Source organism: Kryptolebias marmoratus, linkage group LG13 (assembly GCF_001649575.2).
Source record: "Kryptolebias marmoratus isolate JLee-2015 linkage group LG13, ASM164957v2, whole genome shotgun sequence".
Lineage (NCBI taxonomy): Eukaryota > Metazoa > Chordata > Actinopteri > Cyprinodontiformes > Rivulidae > Kryptolebias > Kryptolebias marmoratus.
The window spans coordinates 819,075-840,904 of record NC_051442.1 but is presented as its reverse complement, the minus strand read 5'-3'; the positions used below and the strand labels follow the sequence as shown (position 1 = coordinate 840,904).

General features: G+C 42.1%; 1 protein-coding gene across 3 annotated transcripts in view; it reads left to right on the top strand.

Annotated features, from left to right (window-relative positions):
• LOC108245654 (polypeptide N-acetylgalactosaminyltransferase 10) overlaps window positions 1-21,830 on the top strand; it is a 65,184-nt gene that overhangs the window by 8,187 nt on the left and 35,167 nt on the right. The window contains exons 2-5 of one of the 3 annotated variants that reach the window (XM_017432746.3): window positions 15,213-15,221; window positions 15,258-15,387; window positions 15,941-16,079; window positions 20,753-20,919. In XM_017432746.3, coding sequence (XP_017288235.1) covers window positions 15,213-15,221; window positions 15,258-15,387; window positions 15,941-16,079; window positions 20,753-20,919 — 445 coding nt within the window. Of the gene's footprint in view, window positions 1-15,212; window positions 15,388-15,940; window positions 16,080-20,752; window positions 20,920-21,830 lie in introns of all 3 variants that reach the window. The other 2 variants (XM_025009702.2, XM_025009701.2) reach the window with 2 other exon arrangements.

Sequence of the window (21,830 nt, the reverse complement as noted above, 5' to 3'; positions counted from 1 at the left end):
GGATGGATGGATGGATGGATGCATGCATGGACGGATGGATGGATGGATGACGGATAGATGGATGGATGGATGGTCGGATGGATGGATGGATGGATGGATGGATGGATTATTTTTATAATAATGCAGATTTCACAATCTGTTGGATTCAGTTGTAATCTAGATTTGCTGATTCTTTTTTATTTTAAAAAAGCCAAACTAAACCAGATGTTAAAGTTGGTCATTCAGACTTTATTTCTGTGTAAAAATAGAGAATTCAGTTAGCGTAAATCAAATTTCTGGAATCATAAAAGTGGAATAAAGTGTGAGTGTAATAATGCTTTTAGTTCAAGGTGTAGATTCTTTCTCTTGCATCCATTTGTGTTTTTTGTCTTGTGAACTTTCATTCCACCCGTCCTGCTCCCCATTATCAGGCTCAAGTAATCGTGACGGAGCAGGAATTACAGACCCCCCCGCTGCTAACTGCTGTAGTCGTTACAGTTCCTCATCAGCTGCAAAATGTTCCTGATTAACCGGCTGAGGATGTGCATTGACCTGACCTCCTCTTTACATCAAGCCGTCTTTGTTGTGGTGCGTTATCAGATATATTAGCAGCAGGAAAGGGTTTCCTCAGAGGGCACTTGACCACCTGACCTGCATTTTCTTCGTTTTTCAGAGAGTTTACCGTGTGCCGTCCTGCTTTAGATGTGAGAAACGCGAGTCTGCAGCTTTTAAAAGCTCTCCTCTCTGGGTTCTGCACATATGAGATGAAAGCTTTGTATCTATGTGTGTATAAAAGACAATGCAGTAGCTTTTCCACATCACCTGCCTGGCTGCACAGCAGTAAAGATAAGTTGATAAGCCCAGCGACAGGGATGGCAGTTAAATCAGCCGAGCATCATGGGAAAGGAGGATAAGTGTCCATCGCAGATGAACCATTTTACCCGAGGCAGGTTGCTGCAGTATTCTGCTCTCGCTCTGCTGTGTCATTAACATCTGAGCAGCAGTGAGGAGAGCGAGTCTGAAGCAGAGGCTCTCACACTTCTGACCACCTCAGAAAACGATCAGCATTTCAGCTGATGTGAAGAAACATAAAGCTAGTAAAAACATCAGCAATTACAACTCTATGCCATCAATCATCATTTTAATGATTTATCCGAAACTGTAAGCTGCTACCCAGAATGTTAGATTGGATGATTTATAAAATAGTCCTGCATGGAACCAAGAAGAGCTCATGTGCTACCAAACAGTTTGAGCTATTCTGAGGACCTCCATGTTTTCTTTCACCCCACCAGGGGAAGCGGTGATTGTGCAACACTTGGCCGACGCTGCTCAGTGTCACGGGACATTCACCAACAGCGATGGAGGATTCTGCAGCTTCAGCTCTTCTGTTGTGGATCTCTGGTTTTATTTTTAAAGTTTGATCCCAGATCAGTCTGTTTTCTGCTGGAGCACTTATGCACAAATGCAGTTTTAATGTTCAGCGTTCAACATGCTCGACCAATCACATCACTGTTGAGCGATGAAAGCTCCTTCTCTGAAGCAGGAGCTAAAAAGACCTGATAAACATCATTATAAGGCTGCAAAAATATCTTCCTCAAACAGTTCTCAGGTCTGTGAACTGGATCCCTGTGGTCCAGAAGAACCTGCTGTTAAAGGCTGAAGTTCAGTTTTAACAGGACTAAAATGATATCAGTAATATTTAAAGAATAGGGATGTACAGTATCGTTGGTAGTTTGATTTAAACCTTAGCTAAGGTGTTGGAGTAAAGTAAAATGTAGCCTGGGTTTTGGCAGATTTCAAGCACACATCATCAAAAATCCAAAATGTGCGTCCACTGATGAACACCAAGGAAAGATCAGATGTATCTGATAAAAGTTGCCAACAGCAGATGATGGAGCAGGCGGTGTGTTGTGAATTCCCCTCTTTCAGGATGTTGTTGTTGTATAATCTGGTTTTGGTATTAAATGGAAAGAGGAGCTCTCGATACAAAGCACATCAGTGGTTGATGTTTGCTGGGGTTTGTTTTCTGTTTTCTTCCCACCACCAAGTTCTCAGGCTAAAATCTTGCCTGTGTTTGTTCTCGAGCCTCTGCCGTCCTGTTTCCCTGTGAAGCTGTGGAGATCACGGTGCAATAACTGTTTCCTGGAGCTCACACGGCTTCTGAGGAAGAGTTTGAACTCAGGTAGCTGATCTCATTTTCTAGTCTTTAAGTGGCTTTCAGCTGGAAGGCGGCCACTCTGAACAGCTGTTTGAAGGCTGGATTTCTCTGCTCTGTTCCACTGAGTGACTTTGACAAACAGTGTCAGGATTCATGAAGCCCATCTTTAGTTTTTGTCTTGTAACATACTTTTATTGACAGTGATTAGACATGAAAACAATTCATAAACACACAAGCTGTTTGAAGATTCAAATGCTATAAATTCTGATTGTTTTTCTTAATTGATTTATTGTTTTATGCTTTGGAGAACGCTCAGATTGTTGCAGCAGTAATTTTAGTTTCTGAATGTATTCAGTTTGTTTTCAGAAAACTATAATCAGTTAAATCTGATATAACTTCAGTAATTTAACACAGGAAAGGAAAAAACTCAGCTGACTTTGTATGAGCGTAGTTATATCAAATCTTTTGACCAAGTTAGTAAAGTCTTTGCTTTGGCTTCTCGTTGAATTTTAGTGTCGATGGTCTGAACCACCGGTTTGTGTGACTTTTAAACGTGAATTAAAACCACGGCTGACATTTTAGCTAGCTCTTATAAATATGATTTTCTGATTTTGGTGGCTGAAAACTGAATGTTTCTCCTCAAAAAGTCTTTTGAACTTAAAGGCTGTTCTCTAAGAAACATCTGAGACCCCAGCAGCTGTAAAAACCTTCATGAGAGTCAACGTACAGAAATATACCTAAAAAAGGTGAACTGGTTTGTTGCTCCAGCTGTACCGTGAAGGTACCTTGTGTTAGTACCTTTAAAGGTACTTCAGGGTACAGAAACGGGCCGTTGTTGAAGGTACCCACTGCTAATTTATGATGCAGGAATCGGTCCAGCTGGGGTCCTGCCCCCCCAGGTTTGGGTAAAGGATACATCTGAGACCTGTTGCAGGTGGAGGTAGTTAGTGTCTTACCTGCAGGAGACAACAGTTAGCATGTTGTCAAGGGGAGGGGCTTGTTATAGTATATATTATTTTTCTATTTCTGAAATGGATAAGAATTTCAAAGCATGGTTCACCCTGTAGATGTTGCACCTCAGACCAAACCTGGAGCTTCTTTCCCAGAAAACCCTCCTCCTGTCATCAAACTCAGAGTCACAGTCAGGTTTTCAGAAACTGTGCTTAAATAAACCAGATTATCCTTTTCGAGGGTAAAACTCTTCCTTTTCTACCAGGTGAAGACTTTCAGATTTCTGCACCCTTGTCTCGGCCAATCAGGTTTTGAATTGTGTGAACTTTTGCATTTCACTTTGCTTTTATTTATCAAACAGGCTTGTTCTACTTTAAAAAAAAAAGTTTGCAAATAGCTAAAATTCAAACCATTTAGTATTAATATAATTAAAATAGCTACCATTTTTTAAAAGTAGGACAGAAGTTCATTGTGAGAAGCAAAAGCTTTTCAATCTGTAGATTTCTGCTCCAAGTATCTCACAAGTATCACATCCTGGATAAATGAATCTTATTGTTTGGAGCAATTAAACATGAAAAGCAGAAAATATGAATTGATCTTTCGGGCATTGTGGGCTGTTTTTTGTTCTTACTCTTGAATCTGATTCTATTTTTGGTTCTTTGTTGCTCGGTCGAACTGATGCTCGTCATTAGTCTCTGTACCCTGATGTGTTCAGTCAGCTGGAACTAATTGGCAGTTCTACAGTGGGGTTTTTTTTTTCTATTATGAACCAGCGAATGAACTGGAGTCTAACAGTTTGCAAAGTGCTGCCTATCCCCACTTTGTTTTACATTTTGCTCACATATTGGCCTGTTGTCTGCTGAACCCAGAGCCATGATCCAATGACCCAATTGTTCCCTTCGTGACTAATGTTGCTAATTGCTTCCAAGTGGAGCTGGAAAAGCTGCCTCTGCTGAGCCTATGGGGTCGATCCAACCAGCGTTGGGTAGGAGCAGCGAGCCTCGGGCTTCTTGGCTTGGCACCACACGCCAAAGCCTGGCACAGCGTGACAAGCCAGGCAAAGGGGGATGGAGGGATGCTAGCAGGATTAGGACCACTAAGATAACTGATTTGTTGATCATTATGTAAGCCACATCTGTCCTCTGTCCCTGCTGCGGAAGCAGACCTCCCACGCTGAGCGGGCTGAGGCTCGGAGTCCTGCCTGCGAAGAGGACGCCAAGCGATGGGGTTAGGGAGGTGGGGGTGGAACATATTCCTGGCTGCAGGTCTCAAAAACAAGAGGGACATGATGGTGGTAAACAGAAAATGATGTTCGTATGATGACAGAGAGACCAACAAGCCAAATGATTTGAAATCCAGCACAAAAAGCTACAGACACATGAAGTTAATCCTGTTTGTTTTGGACGTGGTGCTTTAAGACACTTGTTTTCTGTCAGGATTAGGTTGGAATTGACACGAATTAGTCAAAAATGCCCATCCCAGTTTTCCCAGAATCCAAGGCTCACATTGCAAAAGTTGTCTAGGCAGAGCATTAAAGTAAAGCTTCAGGATAAACAATGAATAGATTTATACTAATAACCAGTTTCCTAAATAGGTTTAATGACTTTTAGGAAAAGTATTTCCTCTTTTAACATAAGATAGTTCCATTTTTATGCTGTCTAAAGTTTCCTGAATGTTTTCACCTTATCCTCATTTAAGGCAGTGTGTCACTGCTTTGTCATTAAAATTCAAAGAACATTGTGAGAAAATGGGCACGTTTTCAGATGCAGTTTGACTAAAGTCATTTCGGCCTGCTTTGTGTACACGGTTTGTAAAACTGTATTCTAGGTTGTGCGCATTATTTTATTGCCCACATTATACCCAGGTTGGTAGCTGCCCCATATTTATGCTTTAATCTACTGAAATACACTTTTGATATGAAGCTGTGTGGATTTGGACCAGTTTTTTTTATTAATTAATACTTATTGATGGCATGGTTTTTACACCTGGACATTCAGGGTTGGAGCTGCAAATGTTTTCTGTCAACAGGAGAGCTTCTGGTCAGCTGTCAGAAAAAAGCTACTCATGACGGGAAATTGAAAAGAAAACATTTTGAGACATCGTGGAGAGCAAAGGTCTAATCTATCTGATAAGTTGATTTATTGATGGATTATTGAAGTGGTTAATAGTTAAATATTTGATAGCTGCAGCCTTTCTTGCAGGGCTCAGTGTTGCTCTAATAAAAGTAACAAACTGCATTTTGTCTTCAATTTAAAACGATTTCTGACACTTCTTTCTTTCTACCATTATGCCATCTAATATTTAGATTTTCAGTCTGTTTGTATGAAATGTCTGGATTAATTAGATAAAACTTAGGTCATTAAAAAAGGAAACTTTAAAGCATCTCATGATCTCAGAAGCATGTTAGCAGTTTTTTAAAGACAGGAAATTCCACAAATTTCATAACCTGAGGTTAGGTTTAGGCTTCTAACTTCTAATTCAGCTCAGGTAAAAAGGTTTGACATGCATTTAATGAGAGATTTGATTTGATTTGCCTCCTCTGGCCTTCTTGAAGCCTGAAGATGTGTTGTTACAGAATCACTTTAAAGATCGAACATCAGAGCAGCATCGTACTTTGACCGCTTGTGGGCCTGGAGAGAAGCCAGCGTTCAAGGTACAACAACACGGGGTTAAACAGTCAGCTGGCAGCATTGGTGCTAATCAATTAAAAAAAAGTATTTCCCTTCTTCATGTCTCCATGTGAAGGATAGTTTTCTCAGAAGGCTTTGGACCGGAGCCAGCGGCGGCTGCCATCTTGGCCGTGCCAGCGAGTTCCCACTGAAGCCTCTTAAACATCAATCCCACAGTGTCTCCTCTCGAAACGCAGCTTCATCCTAAGTGGCATGGGGTAATCTCTTCTGCGTGGCCTCCAGCAGTGATACATGTGCTCTGTCATTCACATTTTCTGAGTTCTGCACTTCATGAAAGGATATTTATTCCTTAATCTAATTCCACCACTGCACAAATAGGTTTTAAGATGAAAGGGATGCATTTTGTGTGAAAATACAGTGTGAACACTGAATACTTTTGCTAAAGTTTGCTGAAGAAGCTGAAACTTAATAACAGAAGCAGAACAGTAGCTAAAAGCAGCAAAAGGTTAGATAAAAGCTAACAATGCCATAATATAAAAGTTACAAAAAGAAGAAATCATAGAGCTGAATGATTTGGTACATCAACGACTAAATTAGCTCAAAGTATGCAGACGTGGTTAGATTGCAATAAAAAAGTCCAGAAAATAAATTTGAAAAAGCAGGAGAACAGCAGTGTGAATTCTGACTCATAAACCCTCGTTAAGTGTTTGATGGAGGGCTTGTCTTTTGTTTGGTTTGGGAATGGGAAGGGTTTCAGTAAACACTGACTCACTGCTCCATGCTTTCTGCAGAACAAACATTCTGCAAAAGGTGAGACGTTTCAAACAGGCCTGTCTCAGTATGGAGGTTGGACATGAATTTCTTTTACATCTAAGACCTCTGCAGCAGGCGCAGAGGCCGGCACAGAGGCAGCCATGTGGCGTGGCCTTTGTCCAGTTCTGTGGCATCTCTGGCTGCAGCAGAGCTGTGGATAATGACTCCTGTTAGGAGCTGAGGGACTCTTTGAGGCAGCGGCCCAGGGTCTCTCTTCCAGGGAGGTCTCAGCGCCTCCATCTCTGCCCGGAGATCCGCAGCTTAAGCAGCAAAGAGCAGCGGAGCTGGAAACCAGAGTGAGAGTGCAGAGATTTGGAAGAGATCAACAGTGCTGCTGAGAATCGGCAGGCACACACTGCCAGTGGCTTCCTCCTCAGTGTGTAAAATGGCTCCTTTTTTACCATTTTCTCCTTAAATTGCTTTTCTCTCCTCTTCTGCCATGACCTGAATCATCAAACAAAGTCTGTGTATCTGAAGACAAAGAGCAAAATAAATGGAGGACGAACATCTACAACTAATTTAAGTTTTGGATTCACCTAAATTCAAGATGGCAGCCACAGCTAATCAGCATTACCAGACTTAAAATGGCTGTAACTCAGTTAAATCTACAGATGTTGAGCTTAGCTTTGGTGTAGTTGTAGCTATGAGTCACACGTTGACCTCTAACAGCTCAAGGTTGGTTTAAACTCTGGCATGAAAGGCGGCGGGTGATATGCATCCCATCTATAAATGCTAGGTCTTTATTTCTTCTTGCATTTCAGAGCTGCAAGAAGATTCAAGATTGATTTTCCTTGGGTGTAGTTTTAAAGCTGTGTGTGTTATGAAAGTGAGGCTAAAAGGCTGTGATGTCTCACTGATCAGGGCTGGAAACTCCGACTGTAGAGATGCTTCACCAAAGAAGACCTTTAGTCAGACCTGATTCGCCTGTTTCCCAGCTGCAGGAAGGGAAGCTGGGAAGTCGGGGGTAATTGTGTTGCTGGAGAAGTGTTTGAGGAGGGAATGAGGTGGAGGTAAAGCAGCAGATGGTGAGGTGAAACACAAAAAGGTAGGTACAATAATTGTGTCTCGAGGGCTTGAGCTGGATCTGACAGAAAGGGAAGGGGAAGAAAAGACGGGCTTCTGTCGGCTCTCAGCAGGATGACAAGAAACAGAAAAAGGAGAAGAGCTGACCCGAGGTGGTCTGATTGTTCCTGCTCTGATGGAAAAAACATAAAATGATCCGATCCCATCAGAAACACTGAGCCGCTCACACAACCGGCTTTGCTTTTATTCTAAACTAAAGGATCCTAAAAACAAAAAAAATATTGGATTTATTTATTTATCCAACGCCTGGAACACAGAGAACATCAAGAAGCTGAAGCTGGATGGATGTTTGATCCTTAGTTAATGTCTTCAGTAACTTAAAGGTCCACAGTAGTACTTCTGCAGACTGAAGGAAAATACACAGAATCCTCCTGTCTCTGAACTTATTCAACCTCTCAGATATTTAACCCAGAAGTATTACAGAGGTACTAACAGAAGTGTTAAAGTACTAACAGTAGCAGTGCCTGCTGGTCGTATCAGAGCTGCGTTTTTGTGAAACTCCCAGCAGCTTCTGTCTCTTTAAGCCCAGCATCGCTCCTTCTATCTGACCACAGAGCCGACATAAAAATACAGTAGTACTAACAGCAGTACTAACAGAAGTATAAACAGTAGTACTAACAGTAGTAGTGTCTGCTTGTCGTATCAGGGCTGCGTTTCTGTGTGAAACTCTTTAAGCCCAGCATCGCTCCTTCTATCTGACCACAGAGCTCCATAATCTGCTGTTGGCCAGATTAAGAGCACAGCTGCATGGAAATGAGGTTAGAAATGCAGACAGCATTTCAGAGACTTCCTATAATCTGTAAATCCCTCTATCCAGGTCAGCGGGAGGAAAACCAGCAGATTCTGATTTTACTGACCGAACTCAGGTGGAGCCTGGCGCCGCAGTCCAGCTTTGTTTTATTCTGTGATTTTATTCATCATTATTTGTACATGAGGCTGTGAAATAATTGGCATTTTATTTTAGGTCGTCTATATATCAAATTGTTATAGTAAATATTTGTTTTGTTTGACATTTAAATTTAAAGAAGTCCTTTACCTTCTCTTTCACTTGTTCACAAAATTTAATATCTAGTTTAACTAAAAGCCTCAGATCATTTACCCTCCATATTATATTCTTTAAATCATTTAACAATCTTCAAAGCATTTAATGTTTAATTTCTAATCGCTTGTTCTGTTAGCAGATCCACATAATACAAAAACCTTAACTATGAAAAAGTCAGAAAATCATTAAGGACTGTATTATAATGTAACAAATTCTATCAGTTCCAGTTTTTTTTGTCTAAAATTGATTTGAGAATATAAAATTCTACACAGAGTCCTGTTATCACACCTCAGCTAATCGACCTTTGCAAACAAAAATGGCAACAATTCAGTCAGTTTTACAGATATTGTGCTAAAATCTGGTAGTATTATCTAATCTAGAGTACCACGCTACTTTTACTACAGTATCAGATACGTAAGGAGTTGATGTTTGTGTCAGTGAACCAAACAACTTCCTGTCCTTCAGAGTAGCTGAATATTGAACCAACGGAGCTGATGTGTGGTTTCAGGTGGTTTAGGCTCTGCACCCCCCAGCCTTATGCAAATATGCACAGATAATGTATGAACTGACACTCTGAGTCTCTCTTTTATGAATCTATATGCAAACACTGACTGACATGTGGCCTTTTGTCATCAGTTAAATAGCCCACTAAAAGGCTACATTAAATTTAATGAGGCCGCATGCCGCCTGCTGACAGGAGTTACGTTCCTGTCCTTTCAGCTTTCAAAGCTCTCTCTCTCCACCTGCTTGCCTGCTTTTTTTTGTCACTTTAAAGACTTTACATTCCTGTCCGTTACTGAGGGAATGTTGAATGGAGACAACACAGCCGGTGTGGATGGCGGTGTCACTCTTTCGGTGTGGGATCAGTGTTTTTTTCTGCTGCGTCTTGAATATTAACAGAGCGGAAAAGAGTCCACAGTGGGATGAGTTCATGGCAGCACGAAGCCTCAGCCGTGTGATGAGAGTGATGAGCAGAACAGAGGAAGGCAGTTTGGCAGAGAAACGGATGACAGTGTTTGGCCTTATTTTCAGCTCGGTTTCAGAGCCTCATCTGGGCCGGTGTGTGCATCAGATCAGTTTCCAGTCATCTTCTGAGCACTGTTTGTGTTCACAATGCTGAAAGTAAAGACTTATTTTAGTTCTAAGATTGCATCTTTAGGATTTACTTAAAAATATCATCTTTTATCAGGAAAGGTAATGCCCCTTTTACACCGGCTCTAAAGGTCCCGGCTCCACTCTACTCGGCTCGCTTTGCACACATTTCCACCAGCATTTTTTTCGAGGCCAGTCCCTGTTTTTTTGGTCCCTGCTTCAAAGCCGGGCCAGCCGGGCCAGCCGGGCCGGCCCTGCTTCGTGGGCGGCGCAAACTTAGCTCCTGTTCACTCATTGGTCGTGGGTGTGGCCAGATGCGAGCATAAAGAGCAAACAGTAGGAATATAAACAACAGAGTTAGCTTACCCTGCAGCGTTTCTGCCGTCTGTCCCCCAGCTGAAGGCCTGTAAAGCCTGAAATCTCCGGCAGATAACAGCTGTCCTACTCCGCGCAACAATGGCGGCATCCAGAGCATTTCTTCCACTGCGCCTCTCTTCCTGAAGTCTCAGGAGAATCCCCATAAGTTTAAAAAACAGCAACAACACAGGGCCAACGTTGTCCATAGCGCTTCCGTTGTTTACACAACTGGCGCCAAGTTTTCGTAGCGAACCCCTCCTGCTGCCCCGCCCCCCGCAACACGAGGAGGCGTTCCTCTGCTACAGACCAAACTGGCCGGTGTGAACGCGATGCATTCTTTATCGAGCCGAGCCGAGTAGAGCCGGACTTCTGAATTAGAGCCCGTGGAAACGAGGCATTAGTCTGAGCTGCTGTGGAGCAAACAGATGTTAACACGACACCAAGACGGAAAGACATCAGCAATGACTTTAGAGAAGCAGCTGCTGCTGCCCATCAGTCTGGGAAGGGTCAAAGGTCATTTCAAACTATCTGGAGTTCATCGTTCTACAGAGAGAAATATTCATAAGTAGAAAACATTTAGGACAGCTGATCTTCACACGACAGCAAATTCACCTCAAATAAGCACCGTGTTCCAGTAGAGGTTTCTGTATCCTATATGCACAGAAACATGGTTTTTGTTTGTTTGTTTTTAAAGATTTTTATAAACTAAAACACAATAAACAAAGCCTTCAGAGTATTTGTTTGTTAGGCTGACAAAATGACATCTAGAAGAGAAAATTCCTGGAGAGTGTAAATTTTCTCAATAAAACTCAGATTGTTCCTTCCTGGTGTGTCCTTCGTACAATTTCCTTCTTGTCAAATTCAAAATAAAATCCTCTCCAGTAGAGAATCAGCAAACTTTATGTGTAGATTCCTGAAGCGACCCTCCGTCAGGATTACATTTGTTCTGCTTCTACTTGAATTCTGAAGAGTTAAAGCTGGAAAGTTGCTGCTGATGTAAACTTGATGCGTTCCTGGTTTTTCACAATAAAAGCTGTATTTGAGAACTGGCAGGATGATTATTTTATGATGGACTTCTTCGGAGGCTCAGGTAACTTGGTTGTTAAAAGTCTGATGAAGCTGTAAACAGAAAATTTAAACAAATTGAGAGCTTAAACCTTTACCATTTTTTGATAATTCATTGATGGAAAACTTGCCGTTTGTTTTACCTACATTTATCTCCCACTTGTGATTTTATCCCTCATCTGTTCTTCGAGATGATTCCGTTTCATGCTTGCCCTTTCACTGTCTGTCTCAATTTCCATCTTCCGTCTCGGCACCCGCCCACGTTCCTCTTCCACAAAACTAAACATGTGCACACATTAGCTGCAAAAGTTTGCCTCTCTCCTTGTCTTGTTTTTCAAGGTCTTGTCGAGCAGCGAGAAACGCCCCAGAGGAATATCATGGCGACGTGCGATGAAATTTTAATCAGGAGGAAATAGGGCGGCACAGTCTTGTTTCTCTTTAGTATAAATTTGCACAAATGGAGTCCTGCTGCTTGTCAGGTCCTTATGTGACACACCGAGGGCGTCTGAAAGGGAATCCGAGGTCAAGGAAAGAGGTGATGGGAAGGGATGCAGGCAGAAAGAACCTGAAGAGATTTTTACATAAAGCTTATTCACTCGTTCCCGTTTCTGTCAGATTGGAGGCCTGTCTTCTGGGCAGCTATTCTTAAGGTTTGTGGTGTTCTGAGGAGGTGAAAGATGAAGAACTTTCAGTCAGAACTGTCTGAATACTGACGGCTAAACAAGGTAACTGCAGCTGTAGAAGTGTTAACGATAAGAGCCTTTCATTGGAAAAATACTGCAGTAAATATTAGACAGCAAACATTTTTAACTTTAACACCATCATCAGCTTTTCCTTCTTTAAAAAATAATATCAGGACACACTTCTTGTGTTAGCAGGTCAAATTATCAACCAACATCAACCAAACAAAGCAAAAATGGAGATTTCTGAAACCTCTAAAATTGTATTATTTTTAGTCCTAGCAGTACAGTTGGAATTTAGATGGGAAACGTTTATTATCAGGCTTGGTCAAAGGTCAGTTTTGTTTGATATTGAAGTTGAGAATGATGTCTGATGCAGAGTGAAGAGAATACTCATGTAGGCTTAAGAAAACTTGCCATGCTTCGGTTTGCCTCGGAGCATAAAAATGGACTCTGGATCAATGGAAAAAGGTTGTTTGTGCTGATGAGCCCTCATCGGGTCAAGAAGAACGCTGCAGGAAATCTTGTACTTATTTATTGTTGATTGTGGTTTGATTCGATGTTGCTTCAGTTGATCAAACTTTGGTTCAGCATGAGACATCATGCAGGATGATGCATCCATGCCCTGAATCTAAATGATCAAGTCGTTTTATATATATATATATTTACCACTAACAGCACTGGTATACTACAGTGTGGCAAAGATCTTGGTGTCTTGTATACAAGTGATGGCAGGATGTAGTGAGGGATGGATCAGTGGATCGGGGCCTCATCTGCAGTACTGAGAGGGTTTCTCTGTCTGTAGCTCATGATTTATTGGTTCATCTACGTTTCAGCCCTCACTTCAGCTCATGATGCCAGATCCTGGATCCTGGTGGCCGTGCTCAGCCTTCATGTGAGGGGAGCTATGAGTAAAACTGCTGCTCCACATCTAAAACACTTAGCTGAGGTGATCTGGGCACCTGAATGGGTTGCCTCCTGGCGGATGCTTTCCAGGCACATCCATTAGGAAGAGATCATAGCAAACCTATATCTGGATGGAGGGTTTCTATATTTTTTCTTGCCTGGGAGCGCCTTGGAATCCCCCAGGAGGATTTCTAGGTTTAGACTTTGGATAAGCAGAGAATGGATGGATGGATCTGATGTACTCTAAGGCACTGGGGGTGGAGACCCCACAGTGGGTCATAAAACAGGAAGTGGGTATCTTGAGAAGCTCTTCAAAAATCAAATTAGATTAGGTTTAATATTTAGTTTTAACTAATAATAGAGAAACTGTAGTCAGAAATGGATAAAAAGACTAATATAATTGTTGATGAGGCTCTATTAAATGGTTTATTTTCAATATTTCTGTACTTCAACCAGCAGTGGTTGGCGTCTCAAGTCTGTTCAACTATTTTTTTATGGGTCAAAAGCTGAAAAGTTTAAGAGCCGCTTCTTTAAGGTGTTATTCATCAGGAATCATTGCAGATTCCAGACCTTAATCTGAGACTTAACCAATACATGGACAGAGAAACATCCCATAATTGTGTAATGATTAAAGGCTAATTAGTTCAATTCTCACTCCTACAACTAATCACCAATCTGCAGTTCTGACAGCGCAGCCCTTCAAAATAAAAGAATTTCTAACATCTGAGCACGATGAGTGCTGCTGTTGGCATATTTATCTATTTTCAGTTTATGTTGCACATGTTTGTTTCATGGTTTAAATTTTAAAAGCTTTTAAAAACCTGTACTTTGCAAACTTTGGGTTGCACCAATGGTACTAAATACTTTGCCTTTAAAAACAGAGTATCTGAAAACCAAACTTTGTGTTGTGTCTATCTGTTTTCATGGTCCTGGAAGCTGACTGTTCAACCCTGGACCCTAAACGAGGTTTTGTGTTTGAAGAAAATGGTTGTAAGAATTGATTTAAACTGATCAGGGGTCTGAGCACCTTTTAGTTGAAAAGGTAGGTAAGGTTTCCACCACTGGGGTAAAAAAAAAGTTTTCATCTGCAGGAAGTTTCAGGAGAAGTTTGTAGTTTTCCTGCAGTTCATGATGCCATTTGTATTAAAAGTGTTTGCCAAATTGCCTCCCCCCCATCGAGCTAATTATTTCCCCATTGTGTTGTGATCTGCTAATTCACGCTGCAGAGTCAGAGAAAATCAGTCGGTGTGTGGAATGACTGAGTGGAAGAAGGGACTTTGTATGCTGCGCTGCACCACATCTGTCTGTATGTGTGTGGCTGTGTGTAGACATCCTCTGCAGACTTGATTGTTGGAGCATTGATATTCTCCTCACAGGCTTGTCAAGCATGAAATAGAAGAGTACACTTTCTGTGGATGAACTCTCGGCAGAGCGCTGTTAGATAGTGAGAGCCGAAGCTCTGGAGAAATGATGTTGCTGAAACAGATTCTGACTGAGGGCCAGGGGAAAATAAATCTTATTGTGTGTGCTGAATGGTTGTAAAACCAAGGAACATGTAGCTCATTATGATAAAAAAGTGTCTTTTATCCACTGGGTTTTAAAGCAGTTAAGGATTTGTGGTTTGTGGCAGAAGCTCAGCGTGTTTAAAATGTTGAGGACCAAACTGAGGCCTGAGCTGCAACACTCCAGACTTCTTCTAAATGAACATTTTATCCCTAAGGATATAAGAAATACTGTATCTGTCCAGATAAGAATGCAAATCGTCCAACAATCACCGCTAAACTTTGCTGGCTGTGTGTAGGAGGAGCAAGATGATTTTAACTTTAGGTTGACTTTGTTTATATTTTCCTCTCAGTATTTATTCTTTCAGTTACAGAGACAAAGTTTAAAGGCATCAAGTGCAAAGTTTTAATATGGCAGCTGTAGAAAAACATGGAAAAACCTTCATTATTACCTCATTAACTGGATCAAACTGCTGAACTGGGATCAGATTATCTTACTTTTTATGTCTTGCACCCTCAGCTGACTTGTGTTTGTGAATCAGCATCATGTAAATAAACCTAAAATAACTGAATTTAAAAGAAAGTAATATAGAGCTCACACAGATGTGTTGGGGACGACACTCAGCTACTACCATACCAGATTTCAGCTCAATATCTGTAAAACAAGATTGATTTATAGCTATTTTTGTGTTTGCTAATGTCGATTAGCTCAAACCAAAAGGTCATCAGTCTGTCCAATGGAATAATTTCTGAGAGTTTCATTTAAATCTGGTCTCTGGTTCTTTGCTCACAGACTCAGACAGTTACCGTATCGCCCGCTCTTCATGGCAGCGGCCTGTTATTACGCATCCATGGTGTGATGGAGAAAATGTGCTCCTTCTCTGCAGGAAACGGTCGGTGTGGTTGGTTGGATGATCGTCATCCGTCCTGCTTTGTGTTTCTGATCCTCCTCAGGTGAACCGGGTGGGGAAGGACGCTCAGGTGGGGAAGGACGCTCAGGTGGGGAAGGACGCTCAGGTGGGGAAGGACGCTCAGGTGGGGAAGGACGCTCAGGTGGGGAGACACGGTGGACAGAAGAAGAAAGACTGGCACGATTATGAAAGGATCCGAAGAGACGCGTCTCGAACTGGTGAGTCCAAACTTTCCTGATGTTTGTTGTGTTTCAGTGCAGGTTTGTTTGTTCCTGTTTTAGGAGGTAAAGGTGGAGAAAACGGTCCTCTCTGCTACGTGAAACTTTAATGTCTGTGGATGATTTTATTTGTTTCTAACCTCTGTATTCTTTATTGATGTTAAACATTTGAAAGTTATAAAGAAAATGATTTGCAGAAATTATCTTATAAAAGCTTCAAACAGACAAAAAGAAATAAACACGTTTTTGATTTTCTGCTTTAAGATTTTATTTTAATTTACATGTTGAACCAGCTAAAAGAAGTTAGAAAAGACTGTAGATCAGAAGATCAGGAGATTTATTGTGACAAATGAGCTTTTATGTTCTTTTTCCTGAACCATGATTTGAAAGAATGGCCATTAGCATTAATAGTTCATGATAACAGTTCAACCAGATAAAGACCCTTTCTTTGAGACTCTCCCAACATTAGAAGATTGTTTAAACCTCCGTTTAATAAATGATCATTTTAAGCTCCTGCCTGTGTCGTCATGTGTGCTGATGGGCTTTTCTGCAGGTAACGGCGAGCAGGGGAAACCATTTCCTCTGACGGACGCTGACAGAGTCGACCAGGCCTACAGGGAGAACGGCTTCAACATCTACGTCAGCGACAGGATCTCATTAAACCGCTCCGTCCCCGACATCCGCCATCCAAAGTGAGTCCTGTTGGATCTTTGATTTTTGGTGAAAGGAAACCACAAAGCAATGAGTTCTCATCCTCCCCAAACTGCAAACCAATAAAGAGTCTTTAACTTTAAGCTCTTCTTGTTGTTTAGAGGAAGGCAGGTCCTGCAGACTTAATTAATGCAATTTAAACATTTGTGAGCAAAAAGAAAATTCCTCCTCAAACGTCTCAGTCACGGTCTGGTCCATCTGACTGAGCTCCAGTTATTTCTGCAGAACATCAAACAGATTCTGTGGTAAAAACTCCAGTAAACCTTCAGTTCTGATAACATTTACTGGAACTAAAACTTGTTTTACAACTTACTGACCAAATCCACACCTACAGAAGTTTCCTGAAAGGTATCTTTCGGAATAAAAAATAAAGTTTAGTTAAAATCTTTTGTTGTGAGACCTGAAACTCAGACTTATTGTACTATATCAGTGAAATGATGACCAAACTTACAAAAGATGCTCAGTTATTCAGGCAAACAATCATCATTATTTCACAGCAAACTGTTCATTAAAAAGTATAAAATGCTTTAGATTGGAACCTTTTTCCAATTCGCTCATCTGAGGCGTTACTTTTATCACCGTTGGTGATCATGTTTTTGCCTTTGTCTGTTAGCAAAATATTTCCTGAACAACTGGATGGATTTTAATGAAAGTCTGAGAACCTAATCACTAAAACTGGTTGATTTTGAGTCCAACCATCAACATTAGACAACAGGAAGCTGCCTGTAACTCAGTGATTGGTGCAGATTTGTGAAAGCAGCTGAGACTGAGCTCACAGCTCGCTCAGTATCCAGTGATATCGTGGAAATTTCATACGTTATTTTTAAGTTTTCATTAACACGACTATAACTCCTTCATCTCCCAGCTTCAGGTCATCAGATTCTAAAACCTGGGATGAAACGAATGCTGCGTCTTTACCTTGTGACTGAGTCCCAACAAGGAGTTTTTCTGCTCTTATTTGCCCACGAGGTTGATTATTTTCTGCTGCAGAATCACGAGGAGCCATGTGGTCATGTGGTTGCAGTTTGGACCACTTCCAGCTGTCCTCTGACTCATTAAAGAACAAAGTACTGAGAATAAACCCACCAGCAGCAGCTCCTATAAATAAAATCTCGTAAACATCTTCGTCACGGATCAGTCTTCAATGGTTTTCCTCTGCCTGACACCTGACAGGTGCCTCTTCCTGACCCTGCCATCACTTTCACGCAGCAAACTCTTCTAAACAGCTTCTCTCTCAAGGTTCCTTCTTTACGTTTTACGAGTCTCCCACATCCTGCAACCTTACAAGGCTTTTCCATCCTCCGCTCCTCCGCCAGCGTGGCATCGCTGCAGCGCACTCCATCAAACGAGCACTCGACAGAAAGTTCTTTTCATGTTCCCACACTGCAGCTATCAGGGGAATGGAGTTCAGTCTGGAAAAGTGATGAGGAGTAAAGCTCTGGAAGCAGTGAATGAAAAGCATCCAGAGTTAAAAGCTTCGTGTGCTTTGCTCCGGTTGAACCGTGTTCCAGCAGGAAAATGCTCCTAAATGTAGGTGGTGCTTTCAGGCTTTCTCTGGCACCCAGTCTTTGTGGGGTTTTTAAATGAGAACATCTCTGAAATCTTCTGAAAATGCTTACATGTGTTCATGCAGACAAACACCTTCTCTAAACATTATCAGAAGAGTGTGGCGTGCTGCCGTACAAACTACACGACCAAGGGTTTTTAAAGAAAATATGTATTTTTACTACATAGGGGTGAGTTGCACTGTCTTTTAATTCTGTGTGTGAATCATTAATTCTTTTAGTCAAGTTTCCTGAACAAAAATGATTTTAATCAGGAATCCTCTGCTCTGGTTGGGGTTTGTCCTTCAATGTGGATAAAACTCACTGACCAGACGTTTGTTCTAACACGTCGTAAACCCAGCCCTGTTTGGAGCTGAAACGGGTCACAAAACGTTGACCTTTATATGACTGAACCCTCATTTTCTTCTTCTACAGTTTATACATAAAAACATCAGCATTTTATCAGCTCTGAATATTACAAAACTGATGTTAGTTTCAGGCAGAAGCTTCCCTGACAAATCTTAAACTGTTCTCAAAGTTTCCAATTACATTAATTAAACTCACTAAAAATACATATTATTTTCCTCCTCAAACTGAAGAGAAAGTTTCTTTATTCTAAGGCTGAAATCTATTGAGCAGAATGACAGAATCGAGTTGTCGGTCCGGCTGTCTGGCGATGGTTCCCGGCAGCTTCCATTCGTCCCTCTCCTCTCACTCCTCAGTCCGATGACGTGATGGAGACACACAAAGTGAGGCAGCCTCTGAGATAATTACAGCCTCTGCAGATTCCTCCTGTGATCTCACAAAGAGCCGACGAGGGAAGAAAAGGGCGAGGCAGCAGGTGGTACGCTTCATTACCTCTTATTAAAACAGCAGCACGTTGTTCAGGTTGGACCGGTGCCGAGCTCACAGGTTCTGTTAGGTGAAGGCCAGAGTGAGCAGTTCAAGTCCTTTAATAATAATCTGAACACAGAAACTCCTTTAATCAGAGCTGAGAGGAAACAAACAGAATACAGCCTCGTTCATGACTTCCTAAACGCACCACTGAAGGTGAAGGGATCAGGTTTTTATACTGTTAGCAAAATATTCCATGAACAGATTGTAATGAAACTAATCACTGAATCGACCTCCACACCTGATGGGCATTAAACTCCCAATCCAAGGCAAGATGGCTGCCTCAGCTGACCGACTTTAGTCATTCATTCTGAACCCTGATGGATCATGAGAGGTCGTGTAAGGTCACGTGAACCTGCAGATCAGGAACGAGGTCATCAGAGGTCAAAGGTTGAAGGACTGGGAGAGGAAGACTGAGACGGTTTGGACATGTCCAGAGGAGGGACAGAAGGACAGATATGGATGCAGTTAGAGAGGACATGGAGGACAGAGGACACAGAGGACAGAAGGAGACGGTGGTCAGACTTTTAATGACTGAACTGTTATTTTTAGATCTTTAATAGTTTTTACAGTTTAAGGTTGATGGTTTTTGGAGATTTTACCACAGGATGATGTCACACTTTTTAACTTTTCAGCTCTTTAAACTTTCCAACTTTTCCTCATTCCCACATATTTTCATCCAGTTTGTGTATCAGAACATTTGTTTTTTATTAGTTTAGATGATTACAAATGGAAGTCCCAGGTTACCTGTAAAGGGGCTGAATCGTTCAGGTTTAGAGAAGGAGGAGTTTTTGTCAGTAGTTGTTTTGTGGCATTCCTTCTTCAGACGTTTTCTAAATTGAGCAATAATATCATTGTTTTATTGTTTTTTGTGGAAGGCTGCACCCACCCAGGCTTGTTTTCCAACTCAGATGATTGCAGAAGAAGTGACAGAACGATGCTTTCATGCTTATATTAATGTAATCATCAGCTGCAGAGCGGCCCTGTCCTCTCTGAACTGTCTGAAACACATCTGCTGCCTCAACATGTGGAAATATCTGTTCAAACTGAGCAGAATGGGAGCTCTGATTGCCTCGGTGCTTGGATGAGATGGGGGTACAGCTCGGCAGACTGGAACTGTAATTTGTTTCCAGTCAGTCCGGTGCCTTACATCCACACTGCAGGTCCTAATGCTGAATACGACTTTTATTTGTTTATTTCTTTATATTTCTTTGCATGGTTGTTCTCATTCTGATTTAAATGTGACCTCTCTCCTGTCCTGAAGTGACCCACAGGAAGACCTGTCCTCAAACGCAGCACGCCGTTTATGGGAGTAAATCGAAATGCTACATGTCAGCGTGTGTGCATCGATTCGAAAATTGTTGTGCAATCAGAGCCAACTAAATGATTATCTGCCATGTTTGTTTCGTCCGGTGTTTACATTTGATTTTCCTGCTTCCCGCCTCCAGAATTACCCTTCTGGAGCAGGAGCAACTCGTTAAAGGTGGAAACAAACTCAAGTAGCAATCCCACCACGCTAGTATCGACAGGATCCGACACCAACATTCGGATCATCTGTTGGTGTCATTTCTCAGTCATCCAGGACATAAAACATTTAGTAAAAAAGAAAGAAACAGAAATTCTGTTCTGTAACTGAAGAGGTGCAGTCCCTCCCTTTAAACTACATGTTTGGATGAATCCGCTCACTTCAATGAGCTGAAAGTCGGATTAAATGCAACATGACGGTTCAGACTGAGGTGTTTCCAGTTTAGTGTCTGAGCTGCTGGGTTCAGGTGGAGGTGGCTTTATGCTAACCCAGCTGAGCCCAGGAACCAAGGCTTGACCTCCAGGCACCTGTTGGTGGGCTTCCTCCCTCTGGTCCGGCTCCAGCGGGGTGCACTGGTGTCCCTGATCAAGGTGAGGTGACCCGTCTCCAGTGGTCTGTCTGCTACAAGAGACGAGGGGCGGACCCAGCATGGAGGTACCAACTCTTCCACCATGTCAGGGATGTGGTCCTGCAAAGGGAGTCGTAAAATCAGCCATCAAATATTCAGCAACAACATCAGACTGTTGATCAGAGTGTGGATCTGTTGACGGATCTGAGACTTCAGCCTGGGATCTGAACCTGATCCTGGAAATGACAAATCGTCCACTTTTATCCTTTGGTGACATGAAACTAAATGTAGCAGCTGAAACTCGTTTCCCTCTCTCATCCGTGCACTTGTGTGTGTCTGCAGCTGTAAACAGAAGCTGTACTCAGAGAAGCTGCCCAACACCAGCATCATCATCCCGTTTCATAACGAGGGCTGGTCGTCGCTGCTGAGGACGGTCCACAGCGTGCTCAACCGCTCGCCTCCGGAGCTCATCGCAGAGATCGTCCTGGTGGATGACTTCAGCGACAAAGGTACAGAGGACCCCCCTCCCTCCCTCACACACACACACAGACTCTTATTAGCGCAGCTGCTGTTGCTGCTAATATTTGTGCTTTCAGTCTTATTTTGCTCTGCACACAAACAGCTGCTCGCACTCACAAACCACTGAGTCATTTGTTTGCAGGCTTTGTTGACTGTTGCACGAATAATGATCTGCTCAGAAATGAAAGCACCAGACTACTTCTGCAGAGGCCCGAATGTGCTCTCAAGACACTTGCGGATGTTTTTCATAAACAAACTGGCAAAGAAATAAAGCTCCAGAAATAAACTGATGAGTCACTGTTTCAGAGATGTGTCCCACAGGCCCAGCTGAAAGGACGCTTTCTGAGCTCAGCGCTCGATCTTTCTACGTGTCCGTGTCCATGTTGGTCTCAGTGTTTTTGTTTCTGTGCTTCAGGAAGAACAGAAACTCATTCTGAATGAAAAGTCTGCCAGATTCAGGCGACGTGGAAGATATATGACACATGTATGTGTTTTTTCTTGCTCTCGTGTCGATGTTTCTGCTGCAGACCAGATCGGTTCAACCTTACAGCTGTGAGCTTCGACCGTTTCTGGAAGAAAGTTTGTAAGCTGGAAAAAGCAGCAAACAAGTTCCTATTTGATGCTGACACTGATTAATGACAAGTTCAACCTCCTTGATTGTTTAGTCCAATGATGATTTCCTCTCTGCGAGCTGGAAGGCCGGCTCTGACAGGCGTTTTGTCACTTACTGTCACTAAATGTCGTCTGGAGCGTTGAGCCGTGCCCGAGTCTTCCTCTGTGCTGATATTAAAGTTTCTGCTTTGGTGACATCATCAGGAAGGACAGATTAATTGTGTGAATGCTTTTAAGCATTCACACCATTGTTTTCCTGTTTCTCTTTATTATTCTTTAACTATTCCGT